This window comes from Peromyscus eremicus, chromosome 13 (assembly GCF_949786415.1).
Source record: "Peromyscus eremicus chromosome 13, PerEre_H2_v1, whole genome shotgun sequence".
In the NCBI taxonomy this organism is placed as follows: Eukaryota; Metazoa; Chordata; class Mammalia; order Rodentia; family Cricetidae; genus Peromyscus; species Peromyscus eremicus.
This window is the reverse complement of record NC_081429.1, coordinates 61,164,355-61,189,619: the sequence shown is the minus strand read 5'-3', so window position 1 is coordinate 61,189,619 and position 25,265 is coordinate 61,164,355. Positions and strand designations below refer to the sequence as shown.

The 25,265-nt window shown below is 42.1% G+C and overlaps 2 protein-coding genes across 2 annotated transcripts in view; both read right to left on the bottom strand.

Annotated features, from left to right (window-relative positions):
- Window positions 1-25,265, bottom strand: part of Hibch (3-hydroxyisobutyryl-CoA hydrolase) — a 68,519-nt gene that overhangs the window by 23,715 nt on the left and 19,539 nt on the right. Inside the window, exons 4-6 of the mRNA XM_059278492.1 lie at window positions 25,037-25,121; window positions 22,472-22,552; window positions 19,565-19,617 (exon numbers count right to left, since the gene is read on the bottom strand). Of these exons, the coding sequence (XP_059134475.1) occupies window positions 19,565-19,617; window positions 22,472-22,552; window positions 25,037-25,121 (219 nt within the window). The remainder of the gene's footprint in view (window positions 1-19,564; window positions 19,618-22,471; window positions 22,553-25,036; window positions 25,122-25,265) is intronic.
- Window positions 18,315-19,502, bottom strand: LOC131923457 (phosphoglycerate mutase 1-like). The gene is given in 2 exon segments (XM_059278493.1): window positions 18,315-18,943; window positions 18,946-19,502. Coding segments are annotated over 2 exon segments (762 nt in total). The 5' UTR covers window positions 19,469-19,502; the 3' UTR covers window positions 18,315-18,704.

Sequence of the window (25,265 nt, the reverse complement as noted above, 5' to 3'; positions counted from 1 at the left end):
AGCCACAGCTTCAGACCATTCCTCTAAAGGTTTAACCTTCTATGCCTTCAACTGATCATGTAATTTTAAAAAATTAGCTTGCATTACTAAATAATGGGTTTCATTATGGCATTTCATACAAAGATCATTATCTCAATGATATTTACTTCATTATACCTCTGTGCTGGCTAGTCTTGACACACGAACTAGAGTTATTCGAAAGGAGGGAACCTCAATTGAGAAAATGCCTCCATAAGATCCTGCTGTAAGGCATTTTCTTAATCAGTGATGGTGGGGGAGGGCCCAGCCCATGGTGGGTGGGGCCATCCTGGGCTGGTGGTCCTGGGTTCTGTAAGAAAGCAGGCTGAGCAAGCCATGAGGAGCAAGCATCACCCCTCCATGGCCTCTGCATCAGCTCCTGCCTCCAGGTTCCTGCCCTGTTTGAGTTCCTGTCCTGCTTCAGTGATGGACTACAATGTGGAAGTGTGAACCAAAGAAACCCTTTCCTCCCCAGCTTACTTTTTGGTCCTGGTGTTTCATCACAGCAAGAGAAACCCTAAGACACCTCCATCCACCACCCCCTTTGTTGGTCCCCTTTCTTCTCCCTAATAATCCCCCTTCCTTCGGCTTTCCTGTCACACAGTAAAGTGTGTGCATGTGTGTGTGTGTATGTATATGCACACACATACACATACACACACATAGACACACACAAACACATACACATTCAAGTAGACATGTAATTTTGAAATGAGGATGAGCTAGAAGAAAAGGCTTCTGCCTAAGGACTTTCCTCCCTTGCCAGCAGTGGCTGAACAGTGGCCCCAGGAGCAATCAACCTAGACCAACATGAGGAGCAAAGGGTGTAAGGGATCAGACAAAGTTAGTATTGAGGTATTTAAACTAAAACACAGTGGTCAGCTGTGGGGTGGTGACAGGCAAGTAAGTTTAAAGGTCATCTGAAATTCGAGTTGAAGATCGCATGACAGCTAAGTAAAGACTGAAATTAGGGGTAGAGAGCAGAACCTGAGAAGGTCACGGCCAGCACATCCCAGAACAAAGCAGACACTTGGAAAGAAGCAGGCGATTGAAGGGTCAAAAAGTCAGTAGGAGCCAGAGGATCAGGGAGTTTGCAGTGAGATTGTCTCCTAGCAACATCAGAAGCTACACGCCTAAAGCCTCAGCCACATGACTGCCCAAACGTGCGCTGAATAAGGACAGCATCAGTGGACATGCCAAAGTGGACATGGAAAAACCTAAGAGACTCAACCCTACACAAATAACTACAGGCAACTTAGGAATGCTAAAAGTGGGAGAAACAGTCTTCCACAGAGAAGAGTACACCAATTGGTTACCCAACACCAAATGGTCAGCCTTGGAAACATGCATAAAAAATGACACACAGACTGAGCGGGTTAGATTTAGGGGTGTGTGTGTGTGTGTCTGTGCGCGCATGCAATAAGAAAAGGCCATGACTTTGAGGGGAACAGGGAGGGGTATGTGGGAGGGGTATGGGGGAGGGGTGTGGGGGGGCATGCACAAAGCCCTGGGTTCAGTCTTAAGCACTGCACAAAACCAAGTACAGTGGCACAAACTTGTAATCTTAGCACCTGGGAGGCAAAGGCAGGGGGCTCAGAATTCAAGGTTATCCTCAGCTCCATAGAGCTTGAGACCTGCCTGGAATACCAAGACCCTGTCTTGTAAACAAAAAACTTCTAAAGCTTAATGTTGTATTTTATTTAACCATTAATTTTAACGGTTTAAAGGAGGTGCTTCTCTGCCATACAAGAAAGGTCTTAAAGCCTTCCATTTTTACTGCATTAACTAATCTTTTTTTTGGGGGGGGGGCATTGAGACAGGGTTTCTCTGTGTAACAGTCCTGGCTGTCCTGTAGACCAGCCTGGCCTTGAACTCACAGAGATCCACCTACCTCTGCCTCCCAAGTGCTGGGATTAAAGGCATGTGCCACCACTGCCCAGATCAACTAATCAATTTTTAACCCCCTGTATCTACCTTGCACCCTGCCAAGAGTTGCCAGACCTCTGTTCATCTGAGTGGAACTTTCCATGCATGTGACAGAGGACTCCCTCTGCTCCCTGGGACATCACTATATCTTCTGAGGTTTTTCCTCTCTCTTCTCTTTACACTAAAGTGTTGGTCTAAGGCCATCCCTCTATTCCATGCATCTACAGTTGATCTATACTCATCCCCTAGGCAATCTGTAGCCCCAGGCCATCCAGCTTGCTCAGTAACATTAATGGCTTGTTATTTTCCCATCCACAATCTCTCTGGACTCTGTTGTCATTTTAACATTTTTGGATGCCTAGTAAGTAGCTGAGCCTTCACACAGCTCTTAAACTGGGGAGCAGGTCAGTAGTAGGGCCACTGGGTTCAGTCCCCATCACACCCATAGCAATAAGCAGATCTGTGTGGTCCTCTGGAGATGGGGGGCAATTTGAAGGTAATGATGGAAAGGGGAAGATCTATGTGGTCCTCTGGAGATGGGGGGGTGGATTTGGAGGTAATGACAGAGAGGTAAAGATCTGCAGCAGGTAGTTTGCTACAGACCTGAGGATAAGACCTGGGGGGATGGATTTGGAGGATATGAGGGAGAGGTAAAGATCTGCAGTTAGCCTACCTGCTTCCTTGACAAGGGTGGCCTGCTCACATCATTTTAAAAAATACTTCCAACATAAAAAAAGATTTCAAGCATTAAATAAGTTTAAGACCTCAATTTTGACAGGAAATATTGAGTTGATGGCCTATTTTCTATATTCAGTTTTACTGAAAGGCCTAGAAACAACTAGCAACCTACCCAGTATATATAACCCCTCACCACCATTTTGTAATCAAAGTAGCCAGGACTGCTTTAGAGAACAAAGGGACTTGAAGTCTGGGAACAAAGCGCATAGGATGAACCTGGAAAACATTCCTCATGGCGATGTAAAGAACTGTCAAAGATCTCTGGAGCACAAAAGCCAACAAGAATGTTTCAAGACAAATCCACTCTCCTGGCTTGCTTCTGACTTCCAGTCATCCACCCACTCCTTCCATAGTGTCTTCTGTAGGTTTCTTGTTCTGCCCCTGGTTAATGACACTAGTGTGCTTAAGGATTCCATCCTGGACTGACTTTCTACACACCACACCACACTGTACGTTTCTGTACATAATCTTTTCTATTGACATTTTTTTTTTTTTGATACAAGGCTTCTCAACTGTAAAACAATGAATTCCTAAAAATAAACCAATAAAAAAACCCATACTTTATTAAACTGCATAGAGTGTATAGGAAAAAAGGTTAGGGTAGTCTGCTCAGAACCTAAGCAACTTTGAAATGTTAGTGCTGATGAAAACTGTAAATGATACTGGGGTCACAGTTTAGAGCCCCCAATCAGGGTGCTCCACACAAACCAAGATGGTCACAGTAGGTGATTAATGTGCACAGAAGTAAAGCAGAAAGGACACTGCTTTAATCTGGGCAGAAATGTAACCCAGGGAGCCAAGATAGCACAGGGGGTCTCGCTATGAGCCAAGGAGGCCACCATGAAACACCCCAGCTGTGTGGACTGGGGACTGGTCATCAGGGGAAGATGCCCCTAGAAAAGACATTTTGTTTTCAATTTTCTTAAAAAACAAACAAAGCAATTCCTGTTTATAACACAAATGAACTAAGGATTCCTGTTAGCTGACAATCTCAACGCTCTATCCGCCCCTTGTCTAGCAAAAACATCAACAACAAAATCCTGCATATGAACCAAATGGATTTCTGCACTATCCTAATACCATCTCCCATTACCAGTCACTTGTGAGCTAATTCACATTACACAGGCACACACTGTATCTGCATCTCAAAGTTACACTACTGCTTATGCAGCAATCCAAATTTCATACCTGCATATTCAATAAGACATGGTAGTTCAGACTAAGTACCCCCACTGGGTACTTCCTGGCATCTCTCAATGAAGCTCCAAATGCAAACTAGTTCCCTTTGCCCTCCCTACCACTTCATACCCAATCTTCCTCCCATCTCTGAGCAAACAGTACCCTCATCTAACCATGGCCCTGACTAGAAACCTGGATGCCATCCTTGCCCTGTTATCTTCCATGTACATCTCATGTCAAGTTTCATCACATCTCCTAAACTATTCTCTTAAATCTACCCCATTGCCTGCTCTCCGTTAATTACCTGTACCCCCATATCATTTCACCTGAATCCCTAAAATAGCTCCCTAAATAATCTCTTTGCCTTCAACCCCACTCCCTGCCAGTCTATTCTTTTCCTAAGAGAGCTCTCTCTCTCTCTCTCTCTCTCTCTCTCTCTCAAATGTAAATATGTTCTAGTCAAGCCCCTGCTGAGCACTTAAGCAGCTCTCCAGATTGATGCCAGGATAAATTATTCAGCGTCTTTATGTAGGAGGATGATCTGGCTTCTCACCTCTCTGGCTTCAGTATTTAACTCCTACCTGCTGCACATTCCAGATGCAGGCCCAATGAACTTCCTGCAGCACTCTCCCTCTCCCGCCTTTAGTCATTTTCTCCTCACTCACACACTGTCCCTCAGTATTTCGGCAAAGACTGATATGACTGTACCACACACTGCATTCTTCTCTCCTGACTGGCTCTTCTCAGGCAAACTCTCCATTTCTGAATCTTGGGTCCAAAATGACTTCCTCCATATGCATCCCCATAGCATCTCATCACTAAACTACCCGCACATGCGCACTGCAGAGGTGCTACTCTCACGGATTATCAGATACTCTGCACTTGCCTGACTCAACAGAGAACTCTGAAAGGAAAGAAAACATGTCTGACTTGTTCACTATTTTATCTTCAGTATCTAACCAGTCTCTAGCACTAATAGACATCAATATATTTGGCTGCTTGGGAAATAGTTGAGAGCAATCTTGAATACAGCTAAAGTCATACTGAGGCTCTAGTTAGTTTCAAACTTCCCATGATCACATATCCTTTGAAGGAGTTTACTTTGTAGACAAAAGGAACTACCTCCCCCACTCTGGTCTGTGAAGGTTCTATGATTCTAAAACAAAAGAACTATCTAAATCACAAATCACCAAGCCAACACGGTGGGTGGGAATAGAGCAAGGAAGACATAGCCTAGGAGGACAGGAGGCTCCCACTGGGCCTTGAACCCAGGGTGCTTTCACAACTACAAACAGAATGAAACAAACATCTAACTAGCGCAACCACAGGAGATGGCCAAGGGAAAAAGAGAATACCTCACAGAGCTGGGAATCTGCAAGTGTCTAACAGCTTCCAGAAACGCTCATACCCAAAGAAAGCCTTAAATAAAGTGGGTGAGGAGGGAAGCAGGAAAGCCATGTTCTTGGCAATGAAATGAATATCCTTGGGATGGGGTAGAGAAAGGCAAAGGACAAACGGCTCTAACAAGACAGACAGACATGCATGGGCAGACTATCTAAGGTGAGACACATGTGAAAAGACGCATGACATCTTGAAAATTAACATGGATATATGTAATATATGTGAAAGAACATGCATGACATCTTGAAAATTAACATGGATATATGTAATATATGTGAAAGAATATGCATGACATCTTGAAAATTAACTTGTAGATATATACAATATATATGAAAAATATGCATTACATCCTGAAAATTGACTCATGCTTACTTATGAATAATGAAGGCTGAGGTCACGGCTCTGGAGACTACTCCAACAGCATGCACGAGGCTCTGAGTCTGATCCCCACAAGAGCAAGGACCTGAAAACTTTCTAGGAGAACCTTGCAACTAAGGACAATCTTAACTCTAAGACAGAAGAAATCTTAACTAGATAAGATTCCCCAAGTGGGAAACTTGATCAAGGAAAAGAAGTTATTCATCCACACATGGATATTACCATCCAGTCATGAGCATGAATAAAAATTAATGCAAAAAAGTATAGTGTGCACACTTAGAAATCAAGAGTTTTCCTGTTCCTGCAGTTACTATTCCAGTAATCAAACACACATATATGAATACTTCCATATATAGGTAATTTTCCATGTATAAAGAAAAAGACCTCATCCCTCAAAGAGTGGCATGTCCAAGTCTGAAGAGCCTCATCTGGTCCTTCTTGCTGGGTCATCACATGGCAGAGAATATCACAGTGAGCCAGAGCACACAAGATTAAGATTTCAGTCTTAAAGAGGGCTTGGTTCTTTTCTTGAAGTTTTAAAATGATTGGAAAGAAAAAAAATTCAGAGAGTGGGAAGAATTGTAGCAAACGAGACAGAATTTAAAAGTTTCTCAAAAAAAACCACTTCAATTTAGTTAAGAAAATCATTTCATTTTTTTCATGTTCCATTAAATCCTCAGTTTCTACTAAATGATGTTAAGAAAAATTCAGCTCTTTATTATAATACAAAAGGGATTCTAACATGTCACCTTCTCCACTGTCAGTAACAGTAAAAACAGAATACTTGTTAAAACTGAGAAAAGCAAGTATTACAGCTAACAGACCTTTGTAACGTATAGATGGATCTTTAGGACTGTTCATTCTCTTCATAGAACAGGACATGTCTCACGTGACCTCGGTAGCTTAGCCTTAACTGAGCAGAGTCAAGATTCCCGTGGGTGGCCTGGGTCCTGTTCTAACATGTCCTAAGGTCATGCTCAGTGTTTCTACTGCAGTTCCCAAGGCTCAGTTAATCAGAACACACCAAAGAATAACTCAGTCGCCAGCCTCGCCAAAGCAATTCTGCCTACTCCAGCTCTATTCTACTTTTCCCCCCTATGACAGGGTTTCTCTGTGTTGCCTTGGCTGTCCTGGAACTCACTTAGTAAACCAGGTTGGCCTCTAACTCACTCACAGAGATCCGCCTGCTTCTGCCTCCCAGTGCCGGGACTGAAGGTGTGCCACCACCCAGTGCTTCTTCTTCCTGAGTTACTCTCTCCCTGCTGCCTGGATTCCAAGGACAGCACAGACTGACACAAGGGACCAGGACTCTGACAAATGCAGCATTGGGCCTGGCAGAGCAAACATCCCACAATGGGGTGGACTCCAAGTGGGGGCAGTCACACCTTGTTGGAAACTGAGGCTGACCCAAGAACAAAGACCAATGATTTTGTGGGAGCCAGAGCCATAGTAACTTACCCAGAACTCCCTGGAGGACCAGAACTGAGTTCGTGATCAACCAGACTTCTGGCCCCACCAAGATGCCTGCTCTGTTAGCTATGCGGAACCCAACCACATCACCTCCAGCCTCTGTCTTTGATGCCCTCTCCTGTCCAGTGTCAGCCCCTGGAAGACGGTTCTGGGGTCACTGACCAGCTCTGGTCCTCCTGGTGTGTCACATGACTAAAGCTCCCTTCCCTTGCCCTTCACACACACACTGGCCTATACTTTTATCCTAAAACTCAGTAACAAAACCTTCCTGAAATAGGTTTGGAAACTTAATTTTTCATTTTTGATTATATAGTAACCCTTCTAAGTTCTCAGTTGGCATCTCTATAACAAAAGACAGACAGGAGAAAAATGTGTGCACATGAGAAAGAGGACTGAATCATTTACTAAAATTATGCAAGGCCGGAAAGAAGCTTTCACTGAATTTTTACACAGATTAACATCAGCTGTAAATAGACTGATATATGATTCAGACACTAGACAAATATTAGTTGAATCTTTGGCTTTTGAAAATGCTAATGCAGAATATAAAAGGGTGATTAGGCCTTTAAGGGCAAGATTAGCACCCATAGAAGAATGGATCAGAAATACAGCTGATATTGGCCCCAAGAAAGAGTCAGGAATAGGAATCATTCCATATATATATATAACACATATCAGCTCTCATACAGGTCTGCCAAGCCCTCTAGCAAAATGTAATTATGAAATTGATCAGTTATTAATAGAAAATGTGCTGGACACCTCAGAGTTTCAAAAAAAAAAAAAAAACCATGTCAATAGCAATGGTTTAAAAAAGGATTTTTCTATCACTTGGCTACAAGCCAAAGAAATTATAAGGAAACGTCTTACTTGTTCCTTATATAACCAAACTCCACTACCTGTAGGAAGTAACCCAAAAAGGTACTCAAAGAAATGAAATTTGGCAAATGGATGTTTCATTTTGCAGAATTTGGAAAACTAAAATACGTACACTACACCATAGATACATATTCAGGATTTCAATGGGCTACTGCTTTGAGTTCTGAAAAGGCTGATTCTGTAAGCATACTATTAGAAGTCATGGCCATTATGGGAATACCTGTACAAATTAAGACTGACAATGGTCCAGCATATATTTCTAGTAAAATGAAACAGTTTTTTGCATAATATAACATGAAGCATATTACAGGTATACCACACAACCCCACAGGACAAGCAGTTTTAGAAAGGTCAAATCTAACTTTAAAAGAAATGATTAATAAACAGAAGGGAGTAACCAAGCCCCCCAGAGATAGACTGCATAATACTATATTAACTTTAAATTTTCTAAATGCTAATGAGAAAGGAATGACAGCTGCAGAGAGACATTGGACAATAGAAAAAAAACTACAGAATTAAATCAGCCTATATCTCTAAAGATGCTGACCTCAGAATGGAAACCAGGATATGTGCTACATTGGGGAAGGGATTTTGCTTTTGTTTCCACAGAATGAGAAAAGTTATGGATACCATCAAAATTAATAAAATTCAATTCGAACAGGAGAGACCTATTGATCAGAAGTGATAGTCCATCAACTGAGTAGGCAATTTAACATGTCAAAAGAAAAAACTCACCAAATTAGACTTCAAGAACCTTTGGACAGATAGACATCTAAAGAAGAAGGGAGAACTGTCCGGAAAATATTGCCAAGAAAAAAACCAATCTAGTATAATGGTATAATTACTTTCTACAGGGTATAATCTCTTTATCTCTCGAAATATTTGATGTCCCAACTCAATTACAAAGCAAAGTTGCCTCTGGAGTTGGAGCGTGGCTCTCTCCTTCTTTAAACCGAAGCATGTTGTTAAAAGAAAATTCAGAGTCTCTGTCTTATATCAGGAGAGCCACTTGGTGTAGGACAGAAGAAAACCAAAATCTAGGGACTACTGTTGTCACAAATTTCTTTCCCCTAAAATTTATTTTGACTCTTTAAAACTTTTCTTTAGGTATATTATTATCTTAATTTTTAAACTTTCCATTTTGATATTAATAATGTTTAAGTTTTCCACAATGAGCAATACATTTTCTTAACAGTGATATCTGAAGTCTCCAAAAGGAAGATGGGACTCCACAACAACGATTCTACCTGGATCACAATAATGCCATTGGCCAACATTTCAATTTTTTTCAGGGTATCATCGCCCCTAGACAACAGGAAGTAACTTTGGGGACAACGCCCACATTCCTAAGAGGTGGGGAGAATGGTATTTGATCATTTGGTGGGTTATGGACACTTGTCATCATTTATGGGGGTTGTTTATTAATTGTTACTGGTATTGACAAGGAAGGAAATTATGCAAATGATATTATATTCAGGGATCTCTTTGAAAAAAAGAAAAGAGGAAAAAGAAAAGAAAGGGGGAATATAGGAATGATAGGATGGAAGGGTAGACTGTTGAATCTACTCTAATAGGGTAGATTATTGAATCTATTATAAACTAATATTAAGCTCAAATATTTTATATTTGTAAGGATTGATACAAATTTAAGGTAATTTTTGTTGCAGCACACTAAATATATGTATATATATAAAACTATATATATTTATATTTCGTTTAAAAGATTTTTATATATTGATATAAATTTTAAGTTATTTTTGTTACACTGTATATATGTTTCTACTCTTGTTTAAAGGGGTTTTTATATATTGATACAAATTTAAGGTTGTTTTTGTTATCACATATTGTATATGTGTTTCTACTCTTATTTAGAGTATTGTACCTATGCAGTTCATTTAGAAATGTAAGGTAAAGTTCTAGTTTTTGAAAGGTATTATTATAAATTATACAGGAAATCAAGAAACACAGGTCAGTAGTTAGTCATTTTTAACAATCAAATCTGTAGCTATGTTAGGTATGTTTTCTAGGTTGAATAGCTATATTTTAAATAGATGGTCTTCAAATACTTCAAAGACCTATAAAATATGTTATTTAAATTGTTTTGTTAATTTAAAGTTTTTCATGACAATAAACACATCTGTTCCTGGCAGCACCAATTTACTTCAGAGAAGATGATGGGCATTGAAGAAACTCCTTATGGAGTTTGCTTTCATTGTGGCAAGGTTAGCCACTGGGCAAAGAAACTGTTCTTGCCTTTGACTGCAGACAATGTGCTGTGCAGACTGGGCATGCAGGACACACAGGAAAAAACTGTTCCTGCTTCACAGAAGAGTTTCTCTGCAGGACACAGAGAAAAGCAACTGATGACCTTTTCGAAAACAAGGCAGGACAGTCCTTCAAATTTCCTGCTTCACTGAGAAGTCTGCCAGATACTATGGGCCTGTAGGTTGAAGATGGATGCCCCAAGGTTGCAGAAGGAACATTGGGTGACTGTCCAGGCAGTCAGATGTCTCTGTCATTTCTAGAGCTTGCAATGCATTTTTATTTACTCAAATAATATTACCCTTCTGGGGTCTTTGATGGAGCTGAAGACTAGATAGTTATAGCTGCAGTTTTGCTTAGTTATGATAGAAAGTAAATTAGGCATAAAACTTTAGATTCATAGGATAAATAATGAAATATTTTCTTTTAATTTGCCAGACAGAAATGAACTGGAATTCATTAACACTGTGAATGTAATCTTTACTTGATAATTGTTCTTATTGTGTACAGTCTTATTATGTTAAGGTTAAAACCTTCCATTTTTTTGTTTAGACAAAAAGGGGGAAATGTAGGATATTATTTCAAAGTGTGTTGCTTTTGTTTATGCTCTGGAACATTTGTTTAATAATGCAAAGATGTGTTTGATTAAATAAAATTCACCTGCGGTCAGAAGGCTGAGTCAGCAACTAGCTGACAGGAAGTGGTAGGGAGGAGCCAGGTGGAGAAGGGTTTTTAAGGAGGGGCGAGAAGCATGAGGGCTTTTTGGAGGATGTGAGCTAGGAGGGAAGTGTTGCACGAATCTAAAAGGTCTTATTAATAAAATCAAACCTGAAGCTGGGTATTGAGTGAATGCTGGAAGATCAGAGAAGCAGAACAAGCCACAGCCACCTCACCTCGCCAATTCCTCAGCTGATCCTGTTTCCTCAGACTGGAAACTCCTGTGCCCTTGTCCAAATTGATCTCAGCTGAACTGCTGCTCAAAAGCCTAAAAGCTTAACCAGCTCTAGTTTCTGGTCTTCATGCCTTATATACCTTTCTGCTTGCTGCCATCACTCCCTGGGATTAAAGGCTCACTATCTGGGATTAAAGGTGTGAGTCACCATGCTTGGCTGTATCCTTGAACACACCGAGATCCAGGTAGATCTCTGCCTCTGGAATGCTAGGATTAAAGGCGTGTGCTACCATTGCCTTTCCTCTATGTTTAATATTGTGGCTGTTCTGTTCTCTGACCCCAGGTAAGTTTATTAGCGCATTGCACAATATTTTGGGGAACACAATACCACCACAGGGAAGGTGAGCTACTTGCTATTCAGCCTCTCTGAAGAGCAGAATTTCACTTTAACCTTTGAATCTTGAGTTCTTTAGAGGGACAGAGATTTAGTTAAGTTCTCTTCACAGCTTTGAAAGAGTCACTACCTGAGGGAACAGAATTCCCTCCAGCTGTGGCTCTTGCGGCCTAACCACTCTGGTAGAGTTACAGTTGCTGACTCTAACAGCCATGGATTAATAGACAGCAACAATTTTAAAAAGGATAACAGGTACCTTTTAGAACTCAGACTTAAGGATTTCCTTCTTTTCATATTTGTTTGAATTTTAATTCCTAAGCAAATTGTCTTCCTGTTACATAATACTTGAGAAAAATGTGATGTCGGAAGTTGAAAGAGCAAAACAAAGATTTTAAATGTTTTCAGAAAAAGTATGAACTTTTATTTCAGGCATCTATTCATAAATGTTTCTTTTCATGAATACCAGAAAAACAATACTTTTATACATTATTTGGTCAAATGTATGAAGAACATTTTAGTAAATGTTCTAAAATATTAAATGACAGAATTTCAGAAATCTAAAACATAATGGAATTTAGCCAATAGGCTGTATTACTCTTCATGGTGGATAACAACACAGTGAAACTGTCATTTTCCATACTGGGAAAAAATACTTCCTACAGCAAAGAGTGAGAGAGAAAGAGAGGTAGGGGTGAGTGTGTGTGTGTGTGTGTGTGTGTGTGTGTGTGTGTGTGTGTGTGTGTGAAGAGATCAAGCTATACAGTGCCATCCTGTGGACTGTTAAAATTCTTAAACTGAAGTTTATTGGAGGGGTGCTAGATTCCTGGAATTTCCCTCTAAATATTTCCCATGAGATGTTGCAGCAAAGCAGAATTTTGAAAGTTATCAGAAAGAATTGGGTCAAGAATTCTTAGAACTATTCACTGAACTAGCAGAAGATAAAGAGAACTACAAAAAATTTTATGAGCAGTTCTCAAAAATATAAAGCTTGGAATTCATGAAGACTCCAAATCGGAAGAAGCTTCCAGAGCTGTTGCGATGCTGCACATCTTCTGGGATGAGGTGGTCTCTCTCAGTACTGCTCCAGAACGAAGGAAAACCAGGAGCACATCCTTTTTATGACAGCTGAGAGCTGCTAACGGGGCCTTAGTGGAGCATGTCCGACAGTATGGCTTACAAGTGATCTGTGTGATGAGCACAGTGAGCCACAGCTGAAGGAATCGGAGGCCAAGACCCTAGTGCCAGCTACCAAAGGACGACTGAAACTTCCAGAAGGTGAAGGGAAGAAGAAACAGGAAGAGAGAAGGACAAAGTTTAAAAACCTCTGCAAAACTATGGAAGATCGCCTGGGGAAGAAAGGTTGAAAAGGTGGGTGTATCAAATTGATTGGGGACATTGCCGTACTGTATCGTGACAAGGACAGACGGGCGGACAGCAAACACGGAGAGCAGCAAGAGAGCTCAGCCTCAGAGACAATCAACGATGGGTTACATGACAGCAGAGACACCTGGCGACAAACCCTGAGCACTCCACTATCAAAACCTTAGGGGAAAGGTCTGCGAAGGCTCAGGTCACCTTGCGGTGCTCCTGCTTTCCGGCTTCAGTCTGGAAGATCCACAGACACACGCAAACAGGATCTACAGGATGATCTCGTGTGGTCGATACCAGTGCTCTGTAACTGAAGACATGCCACCCGGGGGAGGTGACGACATGTCGTGCATGGCAGTAGACTAAGCTCCAACAGAAGGACGTGTTCGATGCTTATCTTTCTTCACTCTGATAATATATTTTTCAAGATTTTTTGTTTATTTTTGTGGTATGAAAAATAGGGAAGATAAAATTTCTTCCTACTTGTGGTACTGTGATACTATGGGCTTGGTTCAACAGGTTGAAAGAACATTTGTTGTAAGTGACATAACTTATTATTAACTTTGCAATTTGAAGTATTTAGCTGTCAAGCTGGAATCTTTAGTAACTGAAGTGTTCTCATATATATCTTTTTTGCTGTTGTTGTTGTTGTAGCTGTTGTTGTTTTCAAGGCAGGGTTTCTCTGTGTAGTTTTGGTGCCTGTCCTGGATCTCGCTCTGTAGACCAGGCTGGCCTCGAACTCACAGAGATCCGCCTGGCACTGCCTCCTGAGTGCTGGGATTAAAGGTATGCACCACTAAACCTGGCTTATATCTTCATTTTTATAAGGAAAAAAAATTGTTAAATGGCTTGAGTTTCATATTCTAGAATCCGCTTTTTAAAACTTTTATCCCCTGTAGTTAACTCTGTATGTACTAGTCTTTGAAGTAAGAACACAAGCTGAAACAACTTGACAGAAATTCCCCACACTGTCCAAAGTACAGTACCAAGGATAAAACCCTAAGCTTCCCTATGTCTTGTGACACATCAAGGCTTGTGACTGGAGATAGAGTGCCCAGTCATGGTATCTGTATTTAAAAGGTAAATACAAATGATATTTAAAAAAAAAAAAAAGAAAGAAAAAAAAATTATTGACCAAAATCAAAACAAAGAAACAATTTACCAACCATACATACTTCTTAAGTCTGAATTGCCAGAAATTCTTCTCAGTTTTAGGCTAGGTTGGTAAAATTAAATAAGCAAGGTCACTGGCCGAAGACTGTCACTGTCCTCTGAGTTCCCACGTAACAGACTAACAAAACACAACCTTACCACTAAGTCTAAATCTAACTTAGGAAAATGCTTTTGGAGTCCATCCTCAGCATCACTAATATCTAAAGGCAATTCCTAGGGCCACATCCTAGACTGGCTAACCTGGAAAGCGCAAAGGCTGGACTGCATATGACCAGCCCTCCAAGTGACTCTGATATAAGCTAAGGTGTGGGAACCACTGTCCGAGGAATTTAGAAAGAGACCCACAGGTGACACAGCACCATGTACTAACTTAGGCGGTTCTTAACTTGACTTCCACACTGAAATTATCAAGAAAGGGATTTTAAAATGCATAGGTCTATGTGGGCACGGTGACACACTCCTGTGATTCTAGTCCTCCAAAGGCAGAGGCAGGAGGATCACAGCCAGTTCCAGGTGGTCAGGGATACATAGTCAAGTTCTTGTGCTGTGGATATTGCTCTGTATAGATAAAATGCTGATTGGCCAGTAGCCAGGCAGAAAGTATAGGTGGGACAAGCAGAGAAGAGAATTCTGGGAACAGGAAGGCTGAGTCAGGAGATGCTGCCAGACGCTGCCATGAGTACCAACATGTAAGATACTGGTAAGCCACGAGCCATATGGCAAGGTATAGATTTATAGAATGGGTTAATTTAAGATAGAAGAACTAGATAACAAGAAGCCTGCTGTGGCCATACAGTTTGTAAGCAATATATGTCTCTGTGTGTTTACTTGGTTGGGTCTGAGCGGCTGTAGGACTGGCGGGTGAGAGAGATTTGTCCTGACTGTGGGCCAGGCAGGACTGGAGAAAACTTCAGCTACATCCTTGTCTCATAAACCTGGGTTCCATATTCAGTACCCATATGGTGGCTGGCAAGCAACTGCAACTCCATCTCCAGGGAATCTGCTGCCCCCTTCTGGCCTCCATGGGCACTAGGCATGCACGTGACATACAAGCAGACAAAAACACCTATACATACAAAGTTTTTTTTAAGAATTTAAAGCTTTACTGACTTTTTGTTTTGCTTTTGTTTTGTTTTTCAAGACAGGGTTTCTCTGTGTAGCCTTGGCTGTCCTGGAACTCACTCTATAGACGAGGACCACTTTAAACTCACAGAGACCTGCCTACCTTTGCCTCCCAAGGGCTGGGACTAAAGATGTGCACTGCCCGCCCCGGTGCTTTACTGCCTTTTAAAAGAGATTTTTAACAGTGTAGCCAACACTGGCTCCTACATGGAACCCCAATGATCATTCACAGGCAGTCTGGGTAGCACAGCAAACTGAAAGCCAGCCAGGGCTGTGTAATGAAAACCTATGGAAGTTCTGCTCATGGACAGCACCAGCGAGGAGTTCTTTTCCTGCTGCCTGCAGATCCAGATGTACAACTCTCAGCTCCTCTCCAGCACCATGTCTGTCTGCATGCCACCATGCTTCCTGCCATGATGACAATGGACTAAACTTCTGAACTGTAAGCAAGCCCCCAATTAAATGTTTCCTTATAAGAGTTGCTATGGCTGGGCGTGGTGCACGCCTTTAATCCCAGCACTGGGGAGACAGAGGCAGGTGGATCTCTGTGAGTTTGAGGCCAGCCTGTCTACAAAGTGAGTTCCAGGACAGTCAGGACTGTTACACAGAGAAACCCTGTCTCAAACAACAAACAAACAAACAAAAAAAGAGTTGCTGTAGTCATGGTGTCTACTCAGAGCAACGAAGACAGCTGATAAGGAGGTCTGTTCTGTAGTCTACCTCTCCTGAGAGCACAGTATCATTCCACCTGATGGAGAGTCCTGCCTCAGCCAGAGAGGATGCCACATAGCCAGGCAAGAAGAACCTGCTTAGACAGACCTCACTCCCCCACCCCACCCCGTCTCCTCTCACTGGCTCACACCCCTTCTGTTCAAGGATCATTTTCTGCAACTGTGCATTCTGTATCAAAGCTAAATAGAAAAGCAGTTTGTCACAGGTTTTCAAGTCTTCCTTTCAAAAGCCCCTGTCAGGTACGACTTTTATTACATGGACTTGTCATGCTTCTGTCTTGTGAATCTCCTTTGTCTGAGCTGTCAGCCACTATTTCAGTGAGTCACAAAAGAAGTTGCTGTCTAGGCTAGGCAAAACCTCACTGGGTGAAGGCCTTGGTCAGCAAAGTCTGAGGACCTGACCTCAGTGCCCGGACCCACGTGGTGGAAGGAGAGAACGGATTCCCACGCGCTGTCCTCTGACCTCCCAGGCTCACCACGGCACACACTCACTCCTCTCCCCACACATAAAAAGATGGGTTTTTCAGGTTGCCTTCCCTTACCCACACTGCCTGTCCAGGTCAGTCCAGTTCACTGACTTCTCCAGGCAGCCCCTTCTCTGCCCTGCGGGCTCTTTCTGACCCTCACTCTGTGAAGCCTAGAATTTGTTACAGTCAACACCTGACAATCTGTCACGTGTTCTGTAATTACTTCGTGTTTCCTCCAGCTTCACAGCAAGTTGTTCAAAGCACATCTTAGTCGTCGTCTTAATAGCAGAGACACCAAGTACACATTTGTCAACTGAACGGAACGCGGTTTTAAAGAAACGCCAAACCGGGTCTGGTGGCATACACCTGCAATCCAGCACTTGGAAGGCAGAAGACTACCTAAGCTACAGGGCAAGACCATGCCTCAAGGGAGAAAAAATTACAGCACTTCCACAAATGTGAAATGTTATAGGGCAGAAATGATTGAGTGACCCATCTCCCCGCTGCTGAAGGTTTTTGTCCCAATGCTACTGGAAGCATTCTGTTGATGTATAAGTCGGAAAGGGGGCTATAGAGGAATGATGGTGTGTGCTTGTAATCCCAGCCAGCACTTGGGATGCAGATGCAGGAACATCTTGAACTCAAGGCTATCCTAGGCCACATGACAAGTGCGTAGCTGGCCTGAGCTATACAGAAAGCCCTGCCTCAAAAAACAAGGGCTAAGGATGAAGTTTAGTGGTAGAACATTTGCTTATGTGCATACAGTCTCGAGTTTACTGCAAAAGAGGGGAAAACGTTTCAGTGTAAATAAAACGGTGCAACCAGAGTTGCGAGGAGGGCTCAGTGGGTATAGCACTTGACATACAGGCATGAGAATCTGTGTACGAATCCCCAGAACCTACATAAAGCCAGGTGTCTACAACCCAGGGCTCTTAAGAGGAGGTGGGAGCAAAACCAGGAGAATCTCTGAAGTCTGCAGACCAAACAGCCCGACACACACAGCAGAAAATAACAAGAGGCCTGGATCAAAGACAGTAGAAGGTGAAGGCTGGCAAACAAGGCTGTCTTCTGCCCTCCATCCATGAACCATGGCACATGCATGCCAGCATAGTCTCGTATTTTACACCCTACACCGTGTGCACACGCAAGTAAGTTTTTTAAGGTACAATCAGTTTCTGTGGCTTAAGAGAGTTTGATAACTACAAAGGTTAAAATAGATTACAGCATAATTAAGAACATGAAATATTCTTTTGGCTCCAATACATTTTATAGCCCAAATCTTCCAGGATCTGAAACTGAAATAAATATATGTTCCAATGAGCTGTATTGTATTACATTCATTGTCTCATTTTTTATGAAATAATCATTACCTTATTTTTTTTTTTTTTTTTTTTTTTTTTTTTTTTTTTTTTTTTTGCACATCACTCTTTTATTATACTGATCTGGAAAGAGATTTAGTATTTATGCCCAAACGAGTTCTGAACCCACATGATAGGGTCAAGCAGCTAGAACATGATTCAGACAGTGAAAGACAAAAACCTGGACATGATCAAGGGGCACTTCACCTCTACAAGACAAGGCAGAGGACTCCTAAAACACAGCAAGAGGCACTCCTGCCCCTTGAGGACAAGGAATTTATCCCACTTGCTATGAGGAATGGCTTATTTTCTGGTGACCACATGGGACTATTTCAATCACCACTAAAAACCTCAGAGGGGCTTTTGTGTGCTGATAAATATATATGGACCTTTTTTATTATTTTTTTTGTAAAAGTGAATGTAACACGTAGACTTGACAGGATTGATCCCAACCTTCTGGGGCCAGCAGCTCCTTTAGTCAGAGAGGAAGGTACTATCTTTTAAGTCACCATGTACCATGCACTGGAATGACTGCAGCTCCCAGTTACCTAACAAGGGACAGGCTCCAGGGACAAAACTGGGCTGCAGCTTCTCACTGGTCATACCACAGCATGGTTCCTGCCAGACCTTCCTAAAGCAGACCCTTAGTAAACAAAGGACTAAGAAAAACTAATTACTACCTCTCAACTCTCCTGGTAAGGGGAGCTGTTCCTGGATGTGGCCCCGGATCCTGCACCCCAGAGGTGTTATTCTGACTAGATTCTATGAAGGGAGTGGGTGCAGGGGATAAAATACTAAAATGAAAATGGGAGCTGCAGGTTCTCATCTGCAGCTACAACCTAAACTTAAGATCCTACAGATGTAGTCAGCATGACAGGTGTTGGGGAAGGGTGCCAGAGGCATCAACAGGCAGGGAGGAGGGTACTAGGGTAGGAGTCGGCCTGCTTGCCTTCACTTCTTGACCTTGCCCTGAGCGGCCACAGCTTCCATGGCTTTCCGCACTGTCTCTTCATCTCCCAGGAACTGCATGGGTTTGACAGGCTTCAAGTTCTTGTCCAATTCATAGACAATGGGGATGCCAGTTGGCAGGTTCAGCTCCATGATGGCCTCTTCTGAGAGACCCTCCAGATGCTTGACGATGCCCCGAAGGCTGTTGCCATGGGCCGCAATCAGGACTCTTTTCCCCTCGTAATCTGGGGGACAATTTCTTCATTCCAGAAGGGCAGTGCCCTGGCAATAGTGTCCTTCAGGCTCTCACAGGAAGGCAGCTGGTCCTCAGTAAGGTCTGCGTACCTGCGATCCTTGCTGATGTTGCTATAGAAGGGATGATCAGGCTCCATCGGAGGTGGTGGGACATCATAAGATCGCCTCCAGATCTTTACCTGTGCCTCACCATGCTTAGCAGCAGTTTCTGCTTTATTGAGACCAGTCAGACCCCCATAGTGTCGCTCATTGAGGCGCCAAGTCCTGACTACTGGCAGCCACATCTGGTCAATGGCATCCAGGACTGTCCAGAGGGTCCGGATGGCTCTCTTCTGCACGGAGGTGAAGCAGATGTCAAATTCATAGCCAGCATCTCGCAACGCCTGTCCGCCGCGCTTCGCCTCCTCGTGGCCCGCCGGGCTCAGGTCGGCGTCGTACCAGCCGCTGAAACGGTTCTCCAGGTTCCAGGCGCTCTCGCCGTGCCGGATCAGCACTAGCTTGTAGGCGGCCATGGCGACAGGCAGGGGGATGCGGCAGGGACTGAGGATCGCTCCATTACCTTATTTTAATACAACTCATTCATACAATGAAAATAAAAGTCCACTTACCCCGCCCATTGTGATCCCATCAATAAGGGCAACATATGGCTTCTGACAGGAAGCTAAAAGAGAGAGAGCTTTAGTTAGAATATATAAAATATATTCTCTTTCCAAAAAGTCACATTATGTGTACTCTAGTTTCCCTAGGAAATGTTTAAAGAAATACCAAGGAAGACTATTACATGGTTTATAATATATATTTAAATGTCAATTCACTCACAATCATGGTAAAATAACATTACTGCTTAACTACTCAGTCTTAAGTCAGAAACAAATGAAAGTTTTGCACTATTTGGCAACTAAGAAATATAATTAACACCTACATTATAAACCACGTACCCAGCTGTGCTTTAAGAACATATTTGCTTTCTATACAATGATAGCATCCAGATACATCAGAGAAGTACACTGTACAAGAACCATCACAGAGTGGGGGTGACAAGGCCCAGATCCAGATTCAGCTTTATTATTAAAAGAACAGGCACTTAGTGATAAACACATGAGTTATATATGACATATACACATATCAGATAATGGTGTTTCATATGCATCATTCATAAATAAGTGTCATCATCTATAAAATAAGACTTAACACATGTCCTCAAATATCCCTCCCTGTTTGAAAATTCCATTAATTACATAAACTTTTACTGTCTCCATTTCCCTTTTTAGGTTTTCTTCTCGGAGAGTTGGCATAACATAATAACATAAATTATGGCCTTTTGTCACAGCTTACTGCCAACACTACCCTGATGAAGGCCAAGATAAACCTGCATTCTGATACATCTGGAAATTCCTGAAGTTTTCACAAAGCACCACTCAGACTTTACACTCACAAGGTCTATATGTGCGGTTCGTTAGGAGCTATAGAAGTTATTGACTGTGATGGGGATCCATACACAGACCCACACCAACTACTATAGAAATGCGTATTTCAAATAAAAACTACTAGGCAGTAACTAATGCAGGACATGAGGCCAGAATCTGCCAAATCTCTTATTGACTAGCTTATCACTGCATACAGATAAAATTTACCTTATGACTTTCTCTCTACACTATCAATATTTTACCAAACACTACCTTCACACTGCCTAACACTATTCCCTTTTTATTTGATGAAGAAAAATGAGCCATCATTGTCCACATGGAATCATTTATATTGAAATTATTAGCAACATTTAAAATTCAGTTTCCTGATGACATTAGCCATACTCACATGTTCAGTGGCTGTCGAAATGGACAGCACACATGTAGCTGCACACCTCGTTAATTTTCTAAAACCATAGAATGCTTGTGGCGTTACACTGTAAAATCCACAAAGATTCATGGGAAGAAGACCCCATCAAGAACCCAGTGCTGCTCAAGGCAGGGCGGAACAAGTCACTGTCCTCCCAGTCCAGGCTTCCACAGCTGCTAACGGGCCTTCTCATAATCACTCATTCTCGTATATCCCGCCCCCTCCTTCCCTACGTGTGTCTGTCTGTCTCCGTCTGTCTGCCTGTTGTCTCAAGGCTAGGGAACGAACCTCAGGCCTCTGGGTTACATATTCCCAGACTTCTATAAAAAAAAAATGTATAACTAGACAAAACAATTATTAAGTTAAAATAGAAGATTCAAAAGTCCAAGAGTAGTCAAAAAAAAAAAAAAGATGTGTACAAAAAGTCTTCTATTTCTGGGTAATTTTGGAAACAATGTGAAGCTATATAGCTATCCATTCTACATCCTATTTAAAGATAAACTTTAGCAATCGGTCGCTGGAGTAGCATATGAACCAGCTCTCTCATAAGAACTAGAAATCACCTCCTATGCATAAGTGTGGAATAGTATCGGGGCACTGACGACACTGGGCAGTACGGAAGTGCAAGGGTCAGCGACAGCATGGAGCAGTGAACTGTGAGGCTAAGCCTTGGCTTCCACAGGCTGGACACATCGAACGTCTCACAGTGTTTTCAACTTAATTACAGCTCACTTGGACATACTCCCATCGTAAGTCGGGGCACGTCGGTAAACTGTATACTATTCTTTAAGTTGGTGTTAACCACCAAGTGCTTTTCTAAAATCCACTGAACACTTACAGTGTTACACTATAAATTCTAACTCCACAGATTCGTGGAGGAAAGACTCATATCAAAGAGATCAGTTCTCTCCAAGTTAGTGCAGAACAAGCCCTGTGCTGTTACATCAATTTAAATACGGTCTAAAAGACGGCACTGCAGATGAATGGTATGAGGCTTTTGACAAGGGCTGAGGTCCCTTCTGGTTAAAGGAAGGAACGGCACGAAGGAAAACCACAGAGGGGCTGAACTGCGACTGTAAAATGCATTGTTCTTATGACATCATGCAGAATCAGAATATTGCTACTATGTCTAGACTTTGGATACAAATGCTGTATTATTTTTTCAAAACATGTTTGAGTAAAGCAAATGCCACTTCACTTCCCCAGAAACCTAGAACCCTGATTCTAAAGGAAATTTCCACTGCAGAGTTCCTAGAGAGACAGAAAATGGGACTTTATTTAGAAACCTTGAATGCAAGTTCTCTTGTCTTCTGAGAAAGCTAGCTAAATGATCAAGAATCAATATTTTCACATTGATTTTAGACAAATACAGAATAATTGCATCAGTATGTTTCCATAACGTAAAGTTTCCATAAAGAGTACCTATTTGGCTAGGTGGCGGTGGCACACACCTTTAATCCCAGCACTCAGAAGGCAGAGCCAGATGGATCTCTGTGAGTTCAAGGCCAGCCTGGTCTACAGAGTAAGATCCAGGATAGGCACCCAAAGCTACACAGAGAAACCCTGTCTCGGAAAACCAAAAAAAAAAAAAAGTACCTATTGGCTGCATTCTAACAAATTACAATGTCATCCCAGCTCTTGATTTCATGTTCAAAGCTCAGAGTGCATCCCACACATACCAATGGCATTGTTCAGTATATATTCTTCTCTGAATAAATCTCCAGTCATATTCTGCCCTGCTTTCTTAGCTTCTGAGAGTGCTAAAGAAGGAAGGAAAAAAATGAAGGAGAGAACAATTAGAAGTCATAAAGATGGCTTACGGTCAATACAGTGAAAGATATTATAAGTCCTGTAATCATTAAGTGCTGGAGAGAGAACTTTCAGATGGTTTTAATGTGTGAAGTCACCCACACCGATAACACATTACCCTTTGTCAGAGACCCACAGTCCAACGTCAAAGCTTCAAAGCAAATATTCTTCTTTTACTTATTGTGTTGTTAACATATACACATGCACACAAGCCTCCATGCATGCACGTCTCACACACATACACGATTTTCACTCACGGTTCCTGACTGCGTAAGTCCCTCTTCAAGGTAGGTCACATACACAAGAACTTCTCTACCTAAAGCAGGCCACAGTCTCTATTCTTTTTCATCCCACTACTTGAAGCTAGTCTGACATATTCCGACCCGGATCACAAGAACCCCACTTGAAGAGTCCTGTTCCAGACCTCAGAGGAAGGAATGGGCAGAGAAAGCAACAAGGATTTGGACACATGGGCCTTGCTCAGCTTCCCCACTTGGTCTGTTTGTATTGGCTTAGACCAATCACACTTCTGCATGTTCCTCTGCACTAAACTGCATGCTTCTATAGTGGAGTCTTCAGCAAAGTCCAAAGGCTGCAGAACAGTTACAGGTAACAGACTGAGAAGAACATGTCCTCAACAATGCCATTGATGTATGTGTGTGCTCTGCTCTGAGCTTTGAAATTTAACATTACTGATGGGATCAACATGAGGGGGTTCCACACAGGCAAAGAGGACATGGAAGTTCCACACCCATTTTCCCACACCTTGTCCCATCCCTGTATCCTTTAGGAGAAAACAGTACACGTAAGATGGCTGAGGCACACTGCCCTGTACACTGGAAGTCACCTCTAGGTGACCTATAACATCTAATGTACATTGTGGCCACAGGGTGTTGAGGAAATAATGAGAAGGGGAAAAGTACCTTTCTGGTACAAATATAATGTTTTCCCAAATATTTCCCATCTACAGTGAGTTGAATCCATGGGGCAGAAACATCAGACACCAAGGCCAACTATACTTTCCTAAAAAAGATCTGCTTTAACGGTGCCATTATGATGCAAACGAGGGATAGTTTCCCGAAGGAAAAAACAAAACAAAAATCCCTCATCTGCTGTCCCTTGCTAGGCTAGAGCCTCACCCACCAACTCTAGGAGTAACTTTCCGTAAAGCCTTCTTGGACTTCCTTCTAACTTCAAGCTAATTTCATTTAAAGCAGCTAGTTATATATTGTGGTGGTTTGAATGAAAACGGCCCCCACAGGCTCACAGGTAATGGCATTATTAGGAGGAGATGTGGCCTTGTTGGAGTAGGTGTGGCCTTGATGTCACTGGGGGCAGGCGTTGAGGTTTCAGAAGCTCAAGTCAGGCCCAGTCTCACTCTCTTCCTGCCTGAAGATTCAGATGTAGAACACACACAGGCATGCATGCATGCACACACACACACACACACACACACACACACACACACACGTGTAAAGGCTAACACACACACAGTCATAGGCATACAGGTGCATGCATACACACACACAGTCACACAAAAACACACTATATGCAGTCATAGGCATACTGGCACTCAATATACAGTCATATTGTCTCACACACATACAGGCTCACACACATGCACACACACACACACAATTCATGTTGTGGGCAAAACCACAATTTGGTTAACACATTACTTTAAGCATTAAATTAAGATTTCAATTGCATAGCAATTCTAAATTTCTATATAATAATAGTAGTAAGCATCTGAACTTGGTCCTGATCTAGATTTTTTTTTTCTTTCCTACTCATAGTGCAATGATTTACATAAACCTGCAAATCTGGTGAACAAATCAACCCAATGGTTGTTGTCTTTTAATAATAAAACAAATCGCAAAATCAGAACATGGGGGGAAAAATAATCCCTGAACCATACCAATTCCATAAGAAACAACATACAACTGTAAAAATCCTTTTCAGCAGGGACAATCAGCAGTGATAGCAATGATTTCATAACTCTCATCACAAGAACAAATATTAGCTTTAATAGCTAAATACATACAGACTAATTGAACAATAATAAAAAGTAACTTTTTATCTCTGTGTCTTTAAGCCCTAACTATGCTCACAGAAGAACTTGCTCTGGATTGTGAGCAGTGGGGAGTGATGGATGTGAGCGTGCATCAGGTTTGGGCAGGAAGTCCTTCACATGGCAATGATGTTGGTGATGTCAGTGAGCATATGCCATAAGAGGAAAACAAAATATCTAAATTTCAGCACTGTATATGAGTAGTAAAATAAAATCTCCATTCAAATAGTAACAAATTCTCTTATTTTTTTTACTTTTAAAGAATTGTTAACATATAGCAAACAATTCTAAAAAGTAAATCAAATAAAAACTACCTCACACATCTTCCAGTGCTCACTAGTCCCGGCTCACAGTGGGCCCTTACCTTTGATGTCCCCTCCAGCACAGAAGGCCTTTCCTCCAGCGCCCTTGATGATGATCAGGAACGTCTCAGGGTCTTGTTCCCACGTCTACACAAACATAAAAGATGGCAGTGGCTTTTGAGGGAACAGTAAATACCAGCTCATTTAAGACACATTTGCATACAGTGTGTGCACACACATGGCCTTTCCTGAAACACGTCCAGTGGAATGGATCCCATCCACTTCATTTTC